Source organism: Plasmodium knowlesi (genome assembly GCF_000006355.2).
Source record: "Plasmodium knowlesi strain H genome assembly, chromosome: 9".
Classification (NCBI taxonomy): domain Eukaryota; phylum Apicomplexa; class Aconoidasida; order Haemosporida; family Plasmodiidae; genus Plasmodium; species Plasmodium knowlesi.
Genome location: NC_011910.2, coordinates 293372 through 313145, shown reverse-complemented (window position 1 = coordinate 313145; position 19774 = coordinate 293372). Strand labels below are relative to the sequence as shown.

The 19774-nt window shown below is 39.8% G+C and overlaps 8 protein-coding genes and 1 non-coding gene across 9 annotated transcripts; 3 read left to right on the top strand and 6 right to left on the bottom strand.

Moving 5' to 3' along the window:
* Window positions 1-700: 700 nt before the first annotated feature.
* PKNH_0906600 lies at window positions 701-803 on the top strand. Its single transcript, XR_005506376.1, has one exon. It is a non-coding gene; the product is annotated as a small nucleolar RNA snoR07 (small nucleolar RNA).
* A 443-nt stretch (window positions 804-1246) lies between these two features.
* Window positions 1247-2587, bottom strand: PKNH_0906500 (tetratricopeptide repeat protein, putative; the record flags this gene model as incomplete). The annotated part of the gene is made up of 1 exon (XM_002259053.1): window positions 1247-2587. One exon carries the CDS (start codon window positions 2585-2587, stop codon window positions 1247-1249), a length of 1341 nt encoding a protein of 446 aa, XP_002259089.1.
* Window positions 2588-3382: 795 nt separating this feature from the next.
* PKNH_0906400 (conserved Plasmodium protein, unknown function) lies at window positions 3383-4161 on the bottom strand (the record flags this gene model as incomplete). Its single annotated transcript, XM_002259052.1, has 2 exons — window positions 3383-3669; window positions 3978-4161. The coding sequence occupies 2 exons, from the start codon at window positions 4159-4161 to the stop codon at window positions 3383-3385; spliced, it is 471 nt and encodes a 156-aa protein (XP_002259088.1).
* Window positions 4162-6599: 2438 nt separating this feature from the next.
* PKNH_0906300 (Heat shock protein DnaJ-like protein) lies at window positions 6600-8258 on the top strand (the record flags this gene model as incomplete). The annotated part of the gene is made up of 1 exon (XM_002259051.1): window positions 6600-8258. The coding sequence occupies one exon, from the start codon at window positions 6600-6602 to the stop codon at window positions 8256-8258; it is 1659 nt and encodes a 552-aa protein (XP_002259087.1).
* A 1946-nt stretch (window positions 8259-10204) lies between these two features.
* Window positions 10205-11239, top strand: PKNH_0906200 (endoplasmic reticulum-resident calcium binding protein, putative; the record flags this gene model as incomplete). The annotated part of the gene is made up of 1 exon (XM_002259050.1): window positions 10205-11239. One exon carries the CDS (start codon window positions 10205-10207, stop codon window positions 11237-11239), a length of 1035 nt encoding a protein of 344 aa, XP_002259086.1.
* A 1028-nt stretch (window positions 11240-12267) lies between these two features.
* On the bottom strand, window positions 12268-13601 carry PKNH_0906100 (succinyl-CoA synthetase alpha subunit, putative; the record flags this gene model as incomplete). The annotated part of the gene is made up of 3 exons (XM_002259049.1): window positions 12268-13128; window positions 13277-13357; window positions 13560-13601. 3 exons carry the CDS (start codon window positions 13599-13601, stop codon window positions 12268-12270), a joined length of 984 nt encoding a protein of 327 aa, XP_002259085.1.
* Window positions 13602-15237: 1636 nt separating this feature from the next.
* Window positions 15238-16245, bottom strand: PKNH_0906000 (casein kinase 2, alpha subunit, putative; the record flags this gene model as incomplete). The annotated part of the gene is made up of 1 exon (XM_002259048.1): window positions 15238-16245. One exon carries the CDS (start codon window positions 16243-16245, stop codon window positions 15238-15240), a length of 1008 nt encoding a protein of 335 aa, XP_002259084.1.
* A 1662-nt stretch (window positions 16246-17907) lies between these two features.
* Window positions 17908-18501, bottom strand: PKNH_0905900 (pterin-4a-carbinolamine dehydratase, putative; the record flags this gene model as incomplete). The annotated part of the gene is made up of 2 exons (XM_039114037.1): window positions 17908-18114; window positions 18385-18501. The coding sequence occupies 2 exons, from the start codon at window positions 18499-18501 to the stop codon at window positions 17908-17910; spliced, it is 324 nt and encodes a 107-aa protein (XP_038969667.1).
* Window positions 18502-18909: 408 nt separating this feature from the next.
* Window positions 18910-19404, bottom strand: PKNH_0905800 (D-tyrosyl-tRNA(Tyr) deacylase, putative; the record flags this gene model as incomplete). The annotated part of the gene is made up of 1 exon (XM_002259047.1): window positions 18910-19404. One exon carries the CDS (start codon window positions 19402-19404, stop codon window positions 18910-18912), a length of 495 nt encoding a protein of 164 aa, XP_002259083.1.
* Between the last annotated feature and the right edge of the window lie 370 nt (window positions 19405-19774).

The window sequence follows — 19774 nt, the reverse complement described above, 5'->3', positions numbered from 1 at the left end:
CAGAAATTGGCGGAAATCATGCGGTAAGATGGCCTGTTAGTAGATCCCTCCTCCGCTCCGGTGAGCGTTCAAAATGTATTCGCAGCAAAAAAGTATGCGTAGTCGAAATATGTTCGTGTCGCCTGTCCCCAGGCGATTGACTAGCCAACGCTTGTAAATGTTCAGGTAGCTATAAAACAGAAAAAAAAAAAAAAAAAAAAAAAAAAAAAAAATACGCAAAAATATGGATCTATATTCAATATACAAATGTACATATATTTTTTTTTTTCAAACGGATAAGCAGAAGTTTAATTTTTTTTTACAAATATTTTGATGAAGCACGAAAGGATGACTGAAAACAGCGGGGGCCTCAGGTTGCTAATTCGTACAACAAAGTTAAGTTGTTTATCCTTTTGGCTCCCATCCACAGTAAGAACTTCGTGCATGACGGGAAAATATGAATTGAACCAATACGCATGAATGTTAACGGAAAGTAAGATGGTACACTTTAACTCGGTGGGCCACCCGTAAGATTTCCCCTTGAAGAGGCCTAGTGTTTAGCTCGAACATATGCTAATGGGGTGGATGCGCTTCTCCCGAAATTAAGCTGAAATTATGCCCCTCCCTAAATTTCCATAATTCAATACTTCCCTTGCCAAACTCTTCCCAAATGAACCCCCTTTTTAAACGAAACAATTGACCTGCGAACTGATATATAATTCTTCAAATGATGAATACTTTTTTAGCGATGGGCGGACTGAAAGAAGTAAAACTTTGCATGTCGAAAATCGCGTAAACTGATAAAGAATTATATATACTGAATACGACCCCGCAGAGGGACCGCGCAAGCGCCATGCGTTGCTTGTATCGTTCCATACTAATCGGAGGGGAAAGTCATTTCGATTTATGTTTTACAAAAGGGGGGTAACAAACAGTTGTCATGGAGTTTGTAAAAGAGTGTTAATCGTGGTTGGGGGTGGGAGCCTCTTAAAAAGTGAAGGCCATTAGGAAGGGGTTAAAAAAAAAAAAATAAATAAGTAACACTGGGGAGTAGTGGCTACCGGGCGGGAAATGGGCCGAATAATTTCTTCTGCACGTAACAGTGTAGCGTATTGTACGCAAGAACACATGTACAGGATTGGCAGATTGCTTCACACCCAATTTGATTTTGAGCAAATAAGGCGGAAGGTTAAAAAAAAAAAAAAAAAAAAAAAAAAAAAAAAAAAATAGGGTACACGCTATACCGCATGTGCTTGCATTCCGATCTTCACAGCGGAATGGACTTGATCGTTTTGCCACTCCTGAATTGTCGGTTGGCTTCCTCATTCTCGATAATGTGTATGGACAGAATGGGGGAAAATAATTTGGCCCTGTTGAGTACGTCACAAATGTAGGAGCTGCTGTGAATCATGAAAAAGACATCATAAGGAAATTCGATATAACAAAAAAGGAGATGGTTGTTTTTGTTCTTCTTTACAATATCGTAGTGGTCCATGATGGATTGATTTTCTGCAAAGTCGATTATCGTTTCCATGATTGCCCTTTCAAAGTAGAGCAAGAAAACAGTAAAATGAATATACATAGAAGTATCTACGTAGAGCACAGGGATGACATTGTTTCCCTGCTGGTATACATTTTCAACCATCTGAATGTTTCTTTTGTGTAAAATATCTTGGACAAGGTTAGCAACATTTTTTTCGTTTTCTTCGGCTTTTCTTTTTTCATTTTGGTATACTTTTTTTCTTTCTAAAATGTCTTCGTATTTTTTGAAAATTATTTCTTTCATCTTTTCGTACTCATTCAAATTGATATGGTTTTTGAGATCAATAGATTTGGTCATGTCTTCAAAACGGTTAACGTACATGTGGGCATCTTTGTACAGTTCCAAGTGGTAAGAGCACAGGATGCTATAGTACACGCTCTTGAATTTTGTCTGATTGAAGGCGTATGCCTTTCGGCAGTCCTGCAGGCATTTCACGTAGCGCTTCTTTTTGTAGTGGACGATTGCTCGGTTACAGTGGAGGTCGGCCAGGACGCCCCTTATTTCGTTATCACGGAGGTCATCTCGATGGCCACCTTCATTATGTAACCCATTTAGTACGGTTATCTCCGTGCCTTTCCTACTAGAGGTAGAGTCACCCTTAACTGCAGGTTTTCCTGCCTCCTCCCCGGCGGTACTCTCCCCATTTTCGATACTGACTCCATTGCTAATCCGTTGGGAGCTGACATTTTGCGCGTTGCTTTTGGTCCCCTCGGTGGGAGAACTGTTACTGTCATTTCTCAGTTTACCCCTCTCTGCCTTGCGCTTCTCCAAATTCTTATCTTCCCAATACTTGGTCAGTATATCTATGCCCTTGGTATAGCTAATTATGGCATCTTCAAAATATTTGGTTCCATCCTGGTAGTAATCATTTCCGACTTGCTTAAAATTTTTGGCCAAACTTAGTTCGTCTTCATCGTCGATCATTAAATTGTAGAGAGCATGCAGGTCTTCATTTTCTTCAATGTTGGCAGGCAGTTCATCCATGAAGAGGGGGTGTTCGGCGTTTTTGTACTTCTCCGACAGCTGCTTGATGTATTCCTCGTCCACGTGGAAGTCGTCCTCCATGGTGTTTGGTGCACGGTGGTAGGTTTAAGTGCGCAGTGGTACTTCTCGCTCGTGTTATTCTTTTTTCCCGCTTTCTAGTACTTTCCAATTTTTCCAATTTTTTTTTTTCTTTTTTTTTACCTGAACGCATCAGGCGATTTTGCGTGAACACTCAAGAGCTGCTTTGCTAAAGGGGTAATAAACGCACAAATTGTCACTTCGGAGGTTGTCATTTTTCTGTTCTAAGGAAATGAGAATTTTCAGGGAATTGCACAGAAGAGTGTTGCAACTATTTCGCTAGTTATTGGGGCGGAGCACTCTTTTTCGTTCACGTTCATGCCATAAAGTGATGTTATTTTTATTTTTTTTTATTATTATTTTTTTTTTCTTCTTCCAATTGAATGCGGCATATATGTCAGAATACGCTGAAGATATTCTCATGAATCTGTTTCGGAGAGCTATGCACTTATCACTTATTATTAAGGAAAACACACGACTGGAGGAGAATCCACCGGGGTTACGATTAAATACAGTGAAAAAAAAAAAAAAAAAAAAAACGCATGAATAGCTGTAACGTTTACTCGAAGGCGTAACCAATTTGGGGGGGAGGAAGCACATAGTTGTTTGTTTCTACGTGGAGGGGATGACCCCGCATGGATAAGGAAACAGACGAGGCTACCCCTGGCGTGCACGTCTATATTTTACCATGGAGTCTACACGAGGGAAAAAAAAAAAAAAAAAAATTACGACGCATTTTCCATCACGCATGTACTAGGACGAAATGGCTAGATTATTCCCCTTGAGAAGCTCTTCCCTTCATACACTTATTTTATGTACACAATTTTCGTATCTTTGCAAATATCTGCAACACCTGGAGTAGGAGTTAACAAAGCCTGACGTGGACGCATTCATGTCTTTTAGGCATTTATATATTCTCTGTTCATCCGGAATGCATTTGTTCTTACTCATTTGGGTCGATATGAACTCATTATAATCTCCACTATCTGTGGCGTAAAATTGGTCGATCTGCGAATGCATATACTTTTCGCGCTCCTTAATCAGGTCATTGAGGATCTCGCTTCGTAGTTCCTTGTATTGCTGTTCTGTGGGGTAGGGCGGAAAAAAATGAAGAATGAAAAAAGGGGAACTGCATTTTTTTTTTTGTTACGTTTTTTTTTTTTTTTTTTAACCGCAGTGGTGCGTGTGCCCATTAGGGTTCATCTTAGTAGACATTTGGAGTGTTTCCTTGACAGAAGGGGTAGAGGTACTAGGTAGGCACAATGGTAATCTGCCCCACTCTGTTGGCATCATTGTGGAGTTTTTCACTCTGGTGGAAGCGACCTCTGCACGTAGTTTTCCACACGTGCAAAGATGCTTCCACTCCAGTTTGTCATCTTGTGCATGTTGTTACCTCCCCCCGTTGGTGCCATTTGCACGATGGTCTGTTCCTGTGTGTTGTTCACCGTATCTTCCAGGTTTATGCCACCTTGAATTTTCGCGTCATTTTTTTCCCCACAATTTTGGGTATGTTCATCACTTAACAGAATTAGTCTTCTCCTTCTGTGTTCATTTTGGGATGAGGATGAGTTTCCCATAGTTTTTTTTTTTTTTTTTTTTTTTTTTTTTTTTTTCTTCCTTCCCCTTGCGCAGGGTATACAAAAAAGGTGTAGTCGCGGTGAGATACTATTGGTATGTATAAAGGTGACGTTTCTATCGATGTATGCCCTTTTGGCAATGTGCCTTTTGGTGTTGTGGCTGCATGTAGATAGAAGAAGTTCTGACGAGACGACACTTGTTCAACAATTTGAGTGTGCTCATACTAACATGTAAAAAGAGAACAAGGAATTTTGTGAAATCATGAAGATTTTCGTGATGTAAACTTTATAGGTAAAAACTATTTGGAAGGATGACTCCCTCCTGAGGTGAACATGCAAGGGAAGTTTTACTCTGTAAGGACAAAATGCTAATTTGAAAGGGGTACACCGATGTAGACGTGTTTCACTCCATACAGAATGACTCATAAGTGACAATACAGTCGGCTCAATATAATGGCAGATAGCCTATGTTTCTTATTTTCACCGTTTCGTGTGAACTGTCATTTTTTTTTTTTTTTTTTTTTTTTTTTTGCAGAGCCACGTGTGCAATTGTTGGGGGAAGAAGAGATGAGAAAAATGTGCCAAAGAAAAAAGTGTCTGCTGAGGGGAAGCGTGGAAAAGAAAAAAAAAAAAAAAAAAATTTCCACAGAACAGATAGTTACGCTGTACGGTTTATTTCCCTTCGAGTTGATATGAACATTTTTTCAATGCACAGGGGGGAAGGTGAGAAATCCTTTTTGAAAAAAAAAAAAAACTGTGTAACGACGTAAGGACGTGCAAACTTTATGTTTTACAACTACAGAGTCCTACAAAAGTAAAATATGTGCATCCTTCTCCAAAACGTAACTGTGCCCCTTATCACATGGGTACAGTTTATTTCGTATTTTACCAAGAATCGGCTCAGTACATTCCGTGTGGGCGCTCTGGAAGTCCTTCCTGTTTACATCCTTACAGTCCCTCAACTGGGTATTCTATGACAGGTATGTTTTCTTTTACCAACACAACCCCAACCTGCGCAATAAGTTTATTTGCATATGGATCACAGAAGGATATGCTATATGTGCAGTAGTTTTCCTACAAGCCATACTTATGCATGTATCTTTTTTTTTTTTTTTTTTTTTTCTTGCCTTTCTATTGAAAACTATTTTCCGTTTGAAGTTTCTTTCCATTTTGCAAAATTGATATGAAGTGATAAGGAAGTTAGCTTAGAAATTTCCTTTTCACTTTGTAAGTGTGTCCTCCCCCGGAGTTGTGTACGCTTTATATAGGTACACACCGGGGGTCCAGTAAAATGAACGCTTTGGACGTTGTTCCATGTTTTTTTTGCCGCATATGGTAACCAATAGAGGGCTCCCCTCTTCCCATTTCGTCATTTGGAAAAAATGGACGGGCGGACAAAAAAAAAAAAAAAAAAAAAAAAAAAGAAATCAGTATGAGTCAGTTGGTCAGTGGCTCAGATGGTCAATGAGTCAACCTCTTCCGAATAACCATAATAACACACTAATGACGGAACAGCTTTGGTGTGCTTCCACAGAAGAGGTCGGTCAAAACCGGTTAGCCAAGTGGCCATGGCGAATAACACTTTCCTTTTGACAAAGATATATGCCCACTACACGAAGGGCATGCACCCACGTATAGTACATATGGGTATTAGGCAAGTTTTTTTTTTTTTTTTTTTTTTTTTCCACTCTTCTCCCCTCCGCTTTCACTGTCGCTCGAATATATGTACCATTTATGCTGAATTTTGGAAACATCTTTCCGGAAGGAGCTAAATGGAAAAGGAAAAAAAAAAAAAAAAAAAGGCATACTGCTAGCTCCGTTATACGTATAGCCCATTTTAAAAATCCTTTTACGCGCATGCCGCTCCGCACATAGTTCAAAAAGGAAAAGGCATTCTTGCCATATGTAACTGAAGCTTTTTTTCCTTTTTTTTTCTTTTTTCTTCTTTTTTCTTCTTTTTCTTTTTTTTTTTTTGCTTTTTTTGCCTACTTGTGAGGAGGAGAAGAACATATAATTTTGGTAGGTATGCACAAGGCGTTATAAACCGTTCAGTTTTTTCTCATGCGGATTTTCATCACATGAGGCATGTTCGGGTGAAGGCATGATAAGGAAAAGAAAACCAAAATGAACAAGCAATAAAGGAGGGGAAAAAAAAAAAAAAAAAAAAAAAAAAAAAAAATTATGTAAAGACGTATAGCCACTCAACTTAACACTTGTTTTGTTTTAGCATTGAGAAGAGACCTCATGCGATACATTTGAAGTTTTCGATTTCTGCCACCGTGCTGGAGTGGAACTCCCTTAACGAGCAGAAAACTCGCACAGCATTTTTTTTTTTTTTTTTATTTTCATTTCTCCGATTGTTTAATCAGAACGAGGAAGGAAAAAAAAAGAGAAAAAAAAAAACAATTCCATCATACCAGAAAAAAAAAAAAAAAAAAATGAAGGTGGTAAACGTGAGGAAGAGAAAAAAAATTACCAACATGCATTCCGTAATTCTGTTAGTGTTGTCCTTTTTTTTGTCTTTCGGAAGAGGAATGGATTATTACAAAAGACTGGGGATTAAAAGGAATGCGAGCAAGGAGGACATCTCAAAGGCATATAGGAAACTAGCCAAGGAGTATCATCCTGATGTGGCTCCAGATAAAGAAAAAGATTTTATAGAAATAGCTAATGCGTATGAGACATTATCAGATCCAGAGAAGAGAAAAATGTATGATATGTATGGAGAGAATTACGCAGATGGGGCATCCCCAGGTGGAGCAGGAGGAGGAGGACCAGGAGGTTTTGGAAATGGATTCCACTTCGATCAAGATGTTGTGAATGAAATATTTAGACAGTTCGCAGGAGGAGGAGGAAGAGGTGGAGGAGGTGGCCGTGCAGGTAATTTCCACTTCAAGTTTACCTCCTCAGGTGGTGGACCAGGAGGAGCAGGAGGAGGTTTTCCCAATTTTGGTCACCACTTTGAGGATGAATATGAGGACATATACAAAAATGAGGTTTTAAAAATTAACTCTCAAAACTATGATAAGGTAATAAACGACATCACATACTCCCTGGTAATAAATTTTTATTCCCCATCGTGTTCCCACTGTAAATCTTTTAAAAAGAAGTTTTTAAAATTTTCCAAGAAATATGATGGGTACTTAACCTTTTCTGTAGTTAACTGTCAAGAGGAAAAAAGCATTTGTCGAAAATACAACGTGAAATCTCTTCCTCACATTATTTTATTGAAAAAAAATAAAACATATGAAACATTTTATGGAAACAGAACGGAGGAAAATTTAATAAGCTTTATTGAAGAGAATATACCATATGTGTATACAGATATTACTAGCCAGAGAAAGTTGGATTCCTTTTTAGTGAAAAATGTAGATACACCCAAGGTGATATTCTTCATCTCATACAATGACGACGTAGTAATGTTGAAGGCACTCTCTATAGAATTTGAAAAGAGAATCGACATAGGGGTTATTCACAGTTCCAATAATAAAATGATGCAACTTTTCAGCAGAAGAAATGTGAGGACTCCTTCCATTTTGCTTGTCGAAGATATTGATAGCCTCTCCGGCGATTTAACCTTTTTGAAAAACTTCGACTTCAATATTTTGTCGCTCAAGTTAAGTCACGTCGTGGCCCAAAATAGGCTGAAAAATAATTTGTATGGACATGTGACTTCGTACCAAGAATTAACAAAGAAGAAATTTGAATCGGGTCAATGTCAGGAGAAAGATTCACAGATTTGCTTTCTCATTTTGAAGTTGCTAAAGAAGAGTTACCACAAATTTGATGAGGATATCAAAAATGTAGCTGGAAAGTTTTCAAAAGACCCTCTTAAAATTATGTACGTTAATGTATTTGAGCAACCGCATATTTTGGACTCCTTCGGATTGGTCAATGAGTGCAAGCATGCAGACTGCCTCTTCCTCGTAGCCTTCAGGCCCAAGCGACAGAAGTTCCGTTTGCATGACGGCGAGGTCAATGTGCAAAGCGTGAACAAATTCGTGGAAGATGTGGTCAGCGGAGGCATCTCCATCAACCAAGCCGTGAAGCGCGGACTCCGCTTCGTCGGCGCATCGCACTACACAGACGAACTCTAAGTTGGCGAAGGAACTCCGCAATGCGACATTTCAATAGCCAGATGCTTTTATTTGTCGTATATTCCGTTGCGGCAACTTTTTCCTTCCCTTCCCACACAGCTACATCATGAAGATACTACGCAGAGCAGTGACCTCCCCCTTTTTTTTTCTTTTTTTCTTTTTTTTTTTAAACCCACTCCCTGTGTATATGTGATCAGCACATAGTATAATGTGTTTTCCTTTTTTTTTTTTTTTTTTTTTCGCACCACACACTTATTTTTGTAGACTTATACAACAGTCCCCTTTTTATTTGTTAATTTTTTTTTTATATATTTTTTTTTTAATAACTCGTACGAATGGGTAGACAGGTGCCACATGTGTGCGGAGAATTACCCAGTGGGGATGACACAACGACCTGATTTGAAAGGAAAAATGTAAAACATCCTTTAAGGTAATAAAATTCAAACTAGCAAAAGGGGTACACACTTGGTGGGAAATTGTTCCAGACGAGGCTCCACAAAATAATTTGTATAATTCTGATTTTTTTCTCTCCTTCTTAGTTGTAAAAAAGGGGGGGAGTGTAGGGGAGGAGGGGAGTCTTTCCATTTGCTCTTCATTCCAACGGTGATCCTCCAGACTAGGGAGATTGAATATGTGCCCATGGCATGACATAAGGGTGAATAAGTAGACGATGGAAAGGACGCCCAAACATCCTACCTCCTTGCAGAAAGTGTCTCCCGGGAAAAACCGTTCTTTACCACCAGAAAGCTGGGGGGACACACGATTTTGCACCTTTTCGTCTGGCAAAGAAATTTGCAAGAATGTGTGTTTTGACACACGGTGAGGGTATTGGGGCTGGGGAGACATATAAGATTCTTGCCGAGAAGGTATGTGAGGATAAGAAGTACCTAGTATACTCCCAATACACACCTAAATAGCAACACCTCAGGCGCGAAGGTGCACCTACAGGAAAGGCTTATTTAGTTATCAGAAGAATGGCATGGATAATGAATTCCTATCCTTTGGGGAGTAAAAAAAAAAAAAAAAAAAGATATATATAAATAAAATAATAAAATAAAAATAAATAAATGAATAAGTGAATAAAATGCACTAGGTACTTTCTTCCTGCGGGGAAGTCACAACACACAAAAAAATGTACGTATGTGCATATATAAATATGTATATGTATGTGCGTGTGTTTGCTTGTGCAGCTTACTCTCGCCAAGGGAGCTGCACGCTTAAGTGCACATGGGGGGCATCTTCACCTCGTATCTGCCACTTTTCTTTGAGCCTCGCCAATAGCGCGTGCAGCACGGTGGGGATTAAGCACACCGATAAGGAGTGCCTAGTGGTAAGTTGACCCACCTGCCGGAGCACCCCCAACTATGCACATGACTTTGAAGGCAGCCCACGGTACGCACGTGTTCGTTGGATTAATTTAAGCTCATCGCACATGGGTAGGTACGAAAATGACCTTGTGACTAATTTAACGGGCTTTGAAAAAAAAAAAAAAAATTACTTTTGAGGAACCCCTAATTGTTCGCATACCGTTCAAGGAATTATACATGCTTAGGTTTTCACGAAACAGAAAAAAAAAAAAAAAAAAAAAAAAAAAAAACTAGCTTTGCGAACACAGAAAGTGAAACAAAAGAGGAAGGATAATCCTGAATACATCAACCCATTGAAAGATTCATACTTGACACGTGAGTAGGCTGCGAGCATAACACATAACCATTTGGAGTATGCGCGCTACATGTCCGTACAGATTGTATGTACATGAGATCCTTGGTGAGCCTTCTCATATATACATCCCGCCCCTCCCGCAGGCACGTAAAAGAAAGAGCGAAGCGAACGAAGAAGCCTCGTATAGTTCAACCAACAGTCGCGTAGTTCACCGATCCTTTTTTGCCGATCGTAGATTCCCCATTACCCCCCCCCGCATAAAGAAAAAGCCCCTTGAAGCGAAAATGAAGAGGTACGTGTATAACATCCTAGTGGCCTGTTTGGTGTTCTACGTGAAGGAAGATGTGCTCGTGAGAAGCGCGGATATGCCCATGAAGTACGCAGACATGCGAGCACTGGATGACTTAACCAATTTGAACGACGACCAAGTGAAGGATATCCTGGGGTTAGACATCAAAGGAGCCAAGGAAAGAATAGAAAAATTGTTTGCTGTTATAGATAAAAACAATGATAAGGTAATATCAGAAGAGGAGCTAAATGCATGGTCCATTTATGTAAAAAACGAGGTGTTCCTGAAACAGGTGCAGGTAGAAATGAAACAAATAGATGCAGATAAAGATGGGTTCATATCCTTACCCGAATTGAATGAAGCATTTTCACAAAACCTAGATGCCAAAGAAGTCGAAAAACATGCAGAAGGATTACTAAAGAGGTTCCAAATTGTGGACAAGGATAAAGACAATAAGTTAAATATAAACGAAGTAGGATTGTTAATTGATCCAATGAAGGATGAAGATTTGAAGGAGTTAGAAATTAATGAAATTTTGGAACACCATGATGTAAATAAGGATGGAAGAATATCAGTTGATGAATTTAAACAAACAAGAACAGATGATCCACATGTGAAGAAGGACGATGATATTGCTCTTGATGATTTTAATTTTTTCGATACAAATAAAGATGGATTTATAGACAAGGAAGAAATTGTTAAGGTATATTTTGACCCATCCAATGAAGCTGGATCTATTAACATAGCCGAAGTCAAGGATTCCATTTTCGAAGGAAAACCAATTACTTATGATTTATGGAATGAGAAGGCTCTCAAACTAGCAGTTACTTCGTTGACTGATTATGGAGATATTTTAAGATACCCTGAAGATTTTAAACTTGATATTGGTAAAAATGTTATTCTGCCCTCCACAAGAAGCAGAGCAGGGATGGAGGATGACTTAGATCAGGAAGATGGATCTTTAGGCGACAAGGAAGACGGTGCGCAGGATGACAGCACACAGAAGGGTACAACCCCGGATGAGTTATAATGCACCCAAGCTTCGCATACTTACAAATGTGTATTTTCTTCTTACACACAAAAACATGCCGACGTATTTACGTGCACGCGTCTTAGGAACGCTGCGCGGCAGTGCGTCAGTCACTGTGTTTGGGGCATGAAAGGAAAGGTTACGATTAAGGCGACGCGTAAGGCGACACATAAAGGGTGGTAGGAAAAAATGAATTTTTTTTTTTTTTTTTTTTTTTTTTTTTCTCCACATCAATGCAATGGACCCCTGCTCGTTGGTGTTACGCACATTTGTGACTACTGGACGTTTCGCTAGTTGCATTTCGCGCGGTACATATGTCTCGTTACTTTTTGTGCAATACACATGTCGCGTTACTCTTCAAATGCCCCACTGCATGTCTATCCACCCCCCATTTCCTCGTTTATATTTAAAAAAAATGAAGAAAGGAACGAAAATTTTTATTGTTAATACGTTATTTATTTTAAGAGCGCCTGCCCTTCGTAGTGAACACAGCATTATGTGGGGGTCCCATCATAAATTGAAAGGGAAAGCAAAAAGGGTAGAGAAAAGCCAAAGCAGCGTTAAGATAATAATCTCCCATTCCGTACTCACCCAAGTTCCTAGCTGGTCGTTAAGATTTCAGACCACTACATGTATGACGTGGAGGAGCTAGTCTGACTAACCAGATAAGATGCATAACCATAACGCACATACAGTTACACTTTTTCACTGTGATGATTTACACGCAAGAGTGCAAACATCACCCCATCAAGGATGCCTTTTTTTTAAGGGCGATGGGTATGTCGGGGTAATCTTAAATTCGCATTTGACTGGGTGACTTCTTGGACGCAGCGAATACGATTTTGTGCCTTTCCTTTCGTTGTAGGGGATTTCCCCTGGAAAAAAAAAAAAAAAAAAAAAAAAGAACACAACACAATGCAACGTAGGAACAATTTCTCTTCCTTTACACGCTGCGCAACTGTGGTGTGTGAGAGTCGTCCCTTCCGAAAGGATGTCCGTCCCCCACCAATGCCTGTCCGCAACAGACTCTACACGAGGTCCTTCATGATGGAGTAAATCTCCTGTCCCATTAAAGCTGGGTTCATAATTGTATGTACACCTGCTGCTTCCAAAGCCTTGATTTTTTCATCGGCTGTGCCTTTGCCACCACTAATTAGTGCACCTGCATGGCCCATCCTCTTTCCTGGGGGGGCACATTTCCCTGCTACGAAAGCGAAAACAGGTTTTTTTTTTTTCTTTCCATCATCGACATTATTTTGTATCAACCACTCAGCGACCTGCTCTTCTGCATCCCCACCAATTTCTCCAATGAGTAAAATACACTTGGTTTCATCATCTTCCAAAAATAGTTTAATGCAGTCAATAAAGTTGGTTCCATGGAAAGGGTCCCCACCAATGCCTATGCATGTGGATTGTCCCAACCCAACTTTGGTGGTTTGATTTACTCCTTCGTAAGTCAATGTTCCACTCCTACTTACAATTCCAACGCACCCTTTTTTATGAATGTGAGATGGCATAATCCCTATTTTGCATTCTCCCGGTTTTATTACTCCTGGACAGTTAGGACCAATTAATTTAGTTTTTTTTGACATCTTCAGGCAATGCTTTACTTCGACCATATCGTGTTGACATATGCCTTCAGTTATGCAGACTACTAATGGGATTTCTGCTTCGACTGCTTCGATGATGGCATTCTTTGCATGCTCTGGCGGAACATAAATGACGGAGGCGTAACAGTTGGTCTTCTCCTTTGCTTCCATGGTCGATCCGAAAACGGGGAGAGTGTATTTTTTGTCTAGGCTTTCCCACATGGTGCCCTTTTTCCTGGGGTTCACACCCCCCACCATTTTCGTCCCATATTTCATTGCCTCCGTGGTGTGGAAGGTTCCCTGCAGGGGGGAGGGGAGACGCGCATAAATCTTGTGGGCACGTGCCTCAAAAAACGCAAACACATACGAGCATACAAATGGAAGTACACCCTACGGGGTACACACAAGAATGTACACACACGAAGGCACACCATGCGATTGGACGAACCTGCTTCCCCGTGATCCCCTGGCATATCACCGTGGTGTTCTTGTCAACGAAGACTTTACTTGTGGCGGAGAAGTTCCTTCCCTAACAATTTGTCCCAAAAAAAAAAAAAAAAAAAAAAAAAAAAAAAAAAAAGTGTATAGCACTTACAGCATTTGGAAGCAATTTATTTATACATAAAGGTGCAACCTGAACGGATATTGGGCAATTCGCCCGTACAGACAGGGCACCCACTTTTTGTGCTAACGTATCTAGGCCCCCGTGGAGGCTAACTTTTGAGTATTACCTTCAGGGAGAAACTCCAATTTCTAATCGCTCCGCTCTTCATTTATTTTAATTGGAAATGGAAGAAAAGTGGCATACTCGGTTAAAGGAAATTTGTGCGAAAAGGAAATGGAAACTGTGAGGGTGGGGGGGGGAGGGGAAAGGATGACTTCACAGTCAGGGTCACGTGAACTGTTCCTTGGTGCCTTTTAAATGGTTTTTCCTTCTGATGGGAGGGAGTCAAAAGTAGCAAAAGGGAGGGTTCCAGTTTAAGTTTCCCGTTTGGTGCGAAAAGTTGTTACTTTACGAGGGGGAAATTCGAAAGGGTGATGGGGAAAAAAAAAAAAAAAAAAAAAAAAAATCCAATGAAATCAATTCAAATCGACCCAAAACAAATCAAATAAAATTAATTCAATTTAATTTAAATCAGATCAAATTAAAATACAAACAGATGGATGAAAAATACGTGAACAAATGAGGCGAGCCCAACCGAGGGGAACCCACCCAAGAGCGAATGATAAACAAGTATGCACTGCGCATACGCCTTTTTATATGCTAGCGGGGGTTATAAAATGTACATACCGCTCTGCATCCCCAGCCAAGCAGCTGTTTTCGCTTTAGCTAGCTGCGTTATTGTCACCTAATTTGAGTGACCTGATGAGTGCAGTGGTGACTAAAAAATGAAAAGAGGTGAATATGTGGTACACACCACACCTCAGCCGAGCTTATTCGTAAAATAGAAGAATGAACCTTTTACATCTCCCCCTTTGCAAAGAATCCGAACGGAGGGGTGAAAATGAGGGGCATTTTTCGTGGAGTAATTTTTTTTTTTTTTTTTTTTTTTTTTTTTTGGCAAATGTGGAATGTACTATTTGGGGCCCTTCTTCTTTTTCCCCCCTTTTTCTGATAAAGGCGAAGTTATGTCTAAAGTAGGGGTCTTCTTTTTTTTTGATGGTTCACATGGGGGAAATCTCGCCAGTGTCTCACATGTGCGCTGAGAATGATGTTCGAATGGAAAACAGCATATCACTGCGCGCTTCCTTATTTTTCTCCAAGAAGAGATAATCTGCCTTTCGCAGTATGGAGCAACGTTAATTGGAAAACCAACCTGCTCGGTTCACTGAATTCATCATCCTTCTTCTGATGAATCACTTTCCACAGAATTGGGGCTGCGCATGGAGCTGCACTTAATAAATAGCCACGTGGAAATTGAAAAAAATATATATATATCTTAACAATATAACAGTTTAACAACTTACCACCTTAACAAAAGGTAAGGGGGGTGCTGCTCCGTAGACGCGCATACGCATGGACATGCATTGGGAGGGGGCACAGATAGAGAGGTACAATATTAGTACCGTATGGTATTTGGCAAGAGTAGGAGTACCCACTTGGGAAATCATATCATATGTGCGCTCGCTTTGCACTGCTGTGTTGGTTGAATGGGCCAGGCCTTTAGAAGTGGAGATACGCAGAAGGGCACAAAAATGAATGTGAAAAAAAAAAAAAAAAAAAAAAAAGTGAACATGTGTTCATATTAACAGTGTGTATATTGTACAAAAATGGGAGGAGCGCTTTTTCCCCGGGGTTAGGCCGACGGTGGCGGTACAACCTTTTTTTTCATTTTTTCCTCGATGATCACCCCGACATGTCTACATGTGTGCACGCCTGCACGTCTACACGGTTGCCTGGAGAGCCGATCACGACTCCTCACGAACCTCGCTAAAGTAGGGATGCTCCATGGCTTCCTTCGGGGCAATCCTCTTCGCGTGGTCGTAAATTAGCATCTTATCAATAAGGTCAATGACTTCATCCTTGGCGATGTCGATGTTGGATTGAGTGAGGAAATGGGACCATGGTTTCCTCTCATACTCACCCAGTATATTTAAATAATGGGGCTTCAACTTAATGTTGTATTTTTTTAAGTAGGCATGAAGATCATCAGTGCCTAAGACTTTAGCAATTTTGACAAGCTGATCATAATTATCATGTCCACAAAAAAAAGGTTCCTTCTTAAATATCATTCCAGCAAGCATACACCCTAAACTCCAAATGTCTAGAGAGTAATCGTAGAGCTGCAAGTCGATGAGAAGTTCTGGTCCTTTGTAATACCTGCTTGCAACTCTTACATTGTATTCTTGTCCAGGGTGGTAAAACTCAGCTAAACCCCAATCTATTAGTCGAATTTGCTTGTTCTCATGATCAATCATAATGTTGTGTGGCTTCACATCCCTATGCATAATGCCCTGGCTATGGCAATAATCTAAAGCCTTAAGAATTTGGTAAATATAATAGCGTATATCTTTGTCCGTAAATTTTGGATATAACGTTTTAAAATCGATGTTATTAATATATTCAAAAATGAGTGAAGGAGTTTTTGTAACTGGATCTTTGACTATGTCTAACAGCTTGATAATGTTTGGTCCTCCATGTAAGTTTTGCAAGATTTTTATTTCTCTCTTTATTTTTTTTTTCTTCACTGGTTTTAATACTTTTATTGCACAAGGTCTGTTGTACTCCGTGTCATACCCATTAAACACTTCGCTGTATTTTCCCCTCCCAATCTTCTTCATAATTTCGTACCGATTTGGCTTATTCCATTGTAGCTCCAAATTGTCGTAATCATAATATTCTTTCGGCTTATGAATATTCACATCAGCGTAGTACTTGGGAATGTAAATCCTTTTGCTGATGGAGCTCGAAGACATTTCTTTCGTTTTACGGAGGAGGTAAGAAAAAAAAAAAAAAAAAAAGGGAGTTCTCTTCTGTGGGATGTGTCAATGTGTTCCGACCTACCACCGGAGATGATGCAGAATTGACGGGGAGGAGGTAGGAATCTCTGCTATGATATGATGTATGTACCCCTGAAGAATGATACACATGTATATTTGCGGACAACTGTACAGTACAGTACGAGGTTCACACTATGCACACTATTGATGAGCAGCACCTAAGTTTTGCAAATATCGGTATATATACTCGTGGATACTTCCCCCCCCAAAAAAAAAAAAAAAAAAAAAAATGTACATGCATGAACTAGTTCGAACACTTTTACACTACCACTGTCTGTTCCAGCTCAGGGCGTCCCTGACGAATGGATCGAATCGTTCTCCAGAGAAAACTCTGCCTTCCCAATATATGAAGCGTTCACGGTGTACGCGGAGTTTGTGGCTTTCGCACCTTAAAGGGCCTCTGCAGCGGCGCACCCCCTTCGCTGGGGCTTTAGCCCACAAATCTCCGTAGATTAACGAATGGGCTCGCGCTGTGCAAAATGCAAGCACTTGCTAAAATGTTCACAAAGAAGGAAAGTTAATTATATTTTTTTTAAAAAAAAAGAAAAAGAAATTCTTTATTCATGCGAGATGGCTATTTTGTAAAAAAGGGGAAATTCTAAAAAGTAATTAGAAGGAAGATATGGAGGAAGGAAAGAAAAGGGAAAAAAAAAAAAAAGAAAAAAAAAAAAAAAAAGGTATAATAAAAAAATATAGTGAAGTATAAAAATAATATTAAACCCCTCCGGGGCGGGCCATTACAGGATGGGCCTTTTTTTAACGTAACCCTAAGAGGGTGAGGATTCCCCCCCCCATATACTTAAGGGAACATGCGGATGCGGTCCGTAAACAGAGTAGTGTATTATATGCATATAATATTATGCTCTTGTACGTATTCATATTCTTTTGTGCGCTTGCCCCATGTTATTGCTCTTCCATATAACTCCTCGCTCACTCCGGCCACGGGTGCACCACGCACAAAGTTGGAGAGATAATAACCTCGTGTAGTGTAGGTTTGCCAATAAAGTACCACGTGCGGTGGGGCGCTGTGTAGATATTTTGCGGGCACCGCCAGAGTTCGCCGGGGGAATATTCATAAGTTTACACAGAAAAGGGGTGGTACCTGCTGCGCCAACTCTTATTCGTCACCCGTGGTGCGCGACTTGTATCGCACGCTCCGTGTTACTCTGTTAAAAAAAAAAACGTTGGCGACTCCTTATGAGGAGGTAGTTTGCACCTTGGAAGGGAAGAAGCTGTGGTAGCAGGTCAACCTTACGTAAAATCATGCATTTTTCTCGTGCCCACACAGCTCCCGTTTGAAGTTTGCCTCGGTGACAAATTAACCTCCCGGTGAAAAGCCCCTTCACACGTGCTATATGTAGTTAGTAGAGCATGAAGATGGAAGGAAAAGAGTAAAAAAAAAGGAAAAAAAATACCCCTTCAAGGATATACACAGAACGGGGGAAAGCAACTCACATAGAGTACGAGAAACGTTGAAAATTACAGTTATGCATTTTCCACGGAGAATTTATCATGTTTTAAAAAAAGAAAAAAGAACCGCGTGTGGTTGACGCACAATTTAAGTGTCTCTCTTCTCCGTTAAGCGACTTTTTCATTTACCACTTCATAAGCATAATTATTCAGGGCGCTATCCACGACGTTTGCAAAGGCTACATCCTTTTCTGTTACCCCTTTCAACGTGTGAGTGTACATCTTTATTTTAACTTTGGTGTAGTCGCTGGTGTACTTGCAATGGTGGTTCATCTTCTCATTTTGGTGAAACATGTCTCTCAGGAATGTGCTCGCCTGGTGGGTGCAAAAGAGGCGCATCAGTGTAGCGATACAACGATGTACGGGTTATTTCGTGCGCAAGGAAAACACTGGCCTCACCCACAGCTTAACTGTTTCACAGGTACGAAGAGATGTTGTTCTTCATCGTAGCACAAAGGGTCATGAGGAAAATATTTGCACACACACCCTAGGTATATTAGGTAGACCTGTTATTGGCGCCCTCATGATCGTCCATCATATAACGATTTGATTAAATGTTCTGCACTTATGGATATGCACCTTTACCTGCGAGAAGGAAGGGAATACGACCTTCCTCTGTATGTAGTCATAGCATCCCTGCTTGGTTTTGTAACTCCATTGAGGCAGGAGGACTTTAATTCGATTTTTATTCAAAAGGGTCATTCTGTTTTAGCGGGATTGCAATCTGTGTTAAAAGTTTGCAAAGTTTTATTTTATTTTATTTTATTTCATTTATTTTTTTTTTTTTGTTCATATTTTTTTTTTCATATTTTTTGTTCATATTTTTTGTTTTTTTACCAGTTGAATGCAGAAAAAGTAGATACGCGTCATGTGGAAATTTCTTCAAGTGAGAGAAGTAATCCCATGTGTTTTATCTCTTCACAATGCATGAAGAACAACAAAAAAAAATAAATAAATAAAATATATATATATATATATATAAAATAATGCAGAAAAGCGGAATGCAACATTTTACACAGCGGTACACACGGAGTGACCATTTTTTCTGGGGACACCACAATTTCCTCCGTGCCTATCTCCGCGTACGTGTTTACTGCTTTCCTTTCCAAGTCAGTTATCCAAATTGACGTCGTGGCTATCAATAAAAATAGTAACAGGTCCATCATTGGTAACTTGTATATTCATGTAGCATCCAAATTTTCCAGTTTTTATTTTTTCATGATTGTAGTCCTTAGCAAATTGCTCAACCATTTTGTTGTACATAGCTAGGGCTTCTTTCGGTTCTTTGGCTAGATGGAAGTCTGGCTTGTTTCCCTTTTTCGTATTAGCAAAAAGAGTAAATTGAGAAACAAAGAGAATTTCATAATTTAAATCTTTCACACTTTTATCCCAACTTTTGTTACCATCTGACCAGAGTCGCAGATTCAGACACTTCCGAATGATGTACATGGCATCCTTCCAAGTATCATTTTTGTGTATTCCTACGAAGCAGATTATTCCATTTTTTATTTCGCTAAATAGTTCTAACTGCTTTTCCGTTTCCTTGCTCTCTTCTTTAATTACACTGAGAGCGGCATTTTTAACACGCTGAATGATAACTCGCATTTTGTTGTTGTCAGAGTTGGTGTGGTGGAGTCTTTTCACAAGGAGGTCGATCCGTACACTGTGGAACTATGTGGCAATGTAACTACTTCGTGTCTGCGCGTTGACGAGGGTGGGGATGGCTATTACCTATGCAGGGTTATCATACCGCTAAGAGAAGGCTATACCCTGCACGAAAATATACGTGGGGAATACCCTTTTAAGAGGTAATCTCCTCCTTACAGGGAGGATGAAACAACATTTGGAGGTTCCTCGATTAACTCTCTGAGAATCTATCAGAGATGAAAGATTGGATGGAAGGCCAGAAAAAAATTCACATAGAAAGGTTTATCGCTCCCAAATGAGCTATAAATATATATATATATATATATAT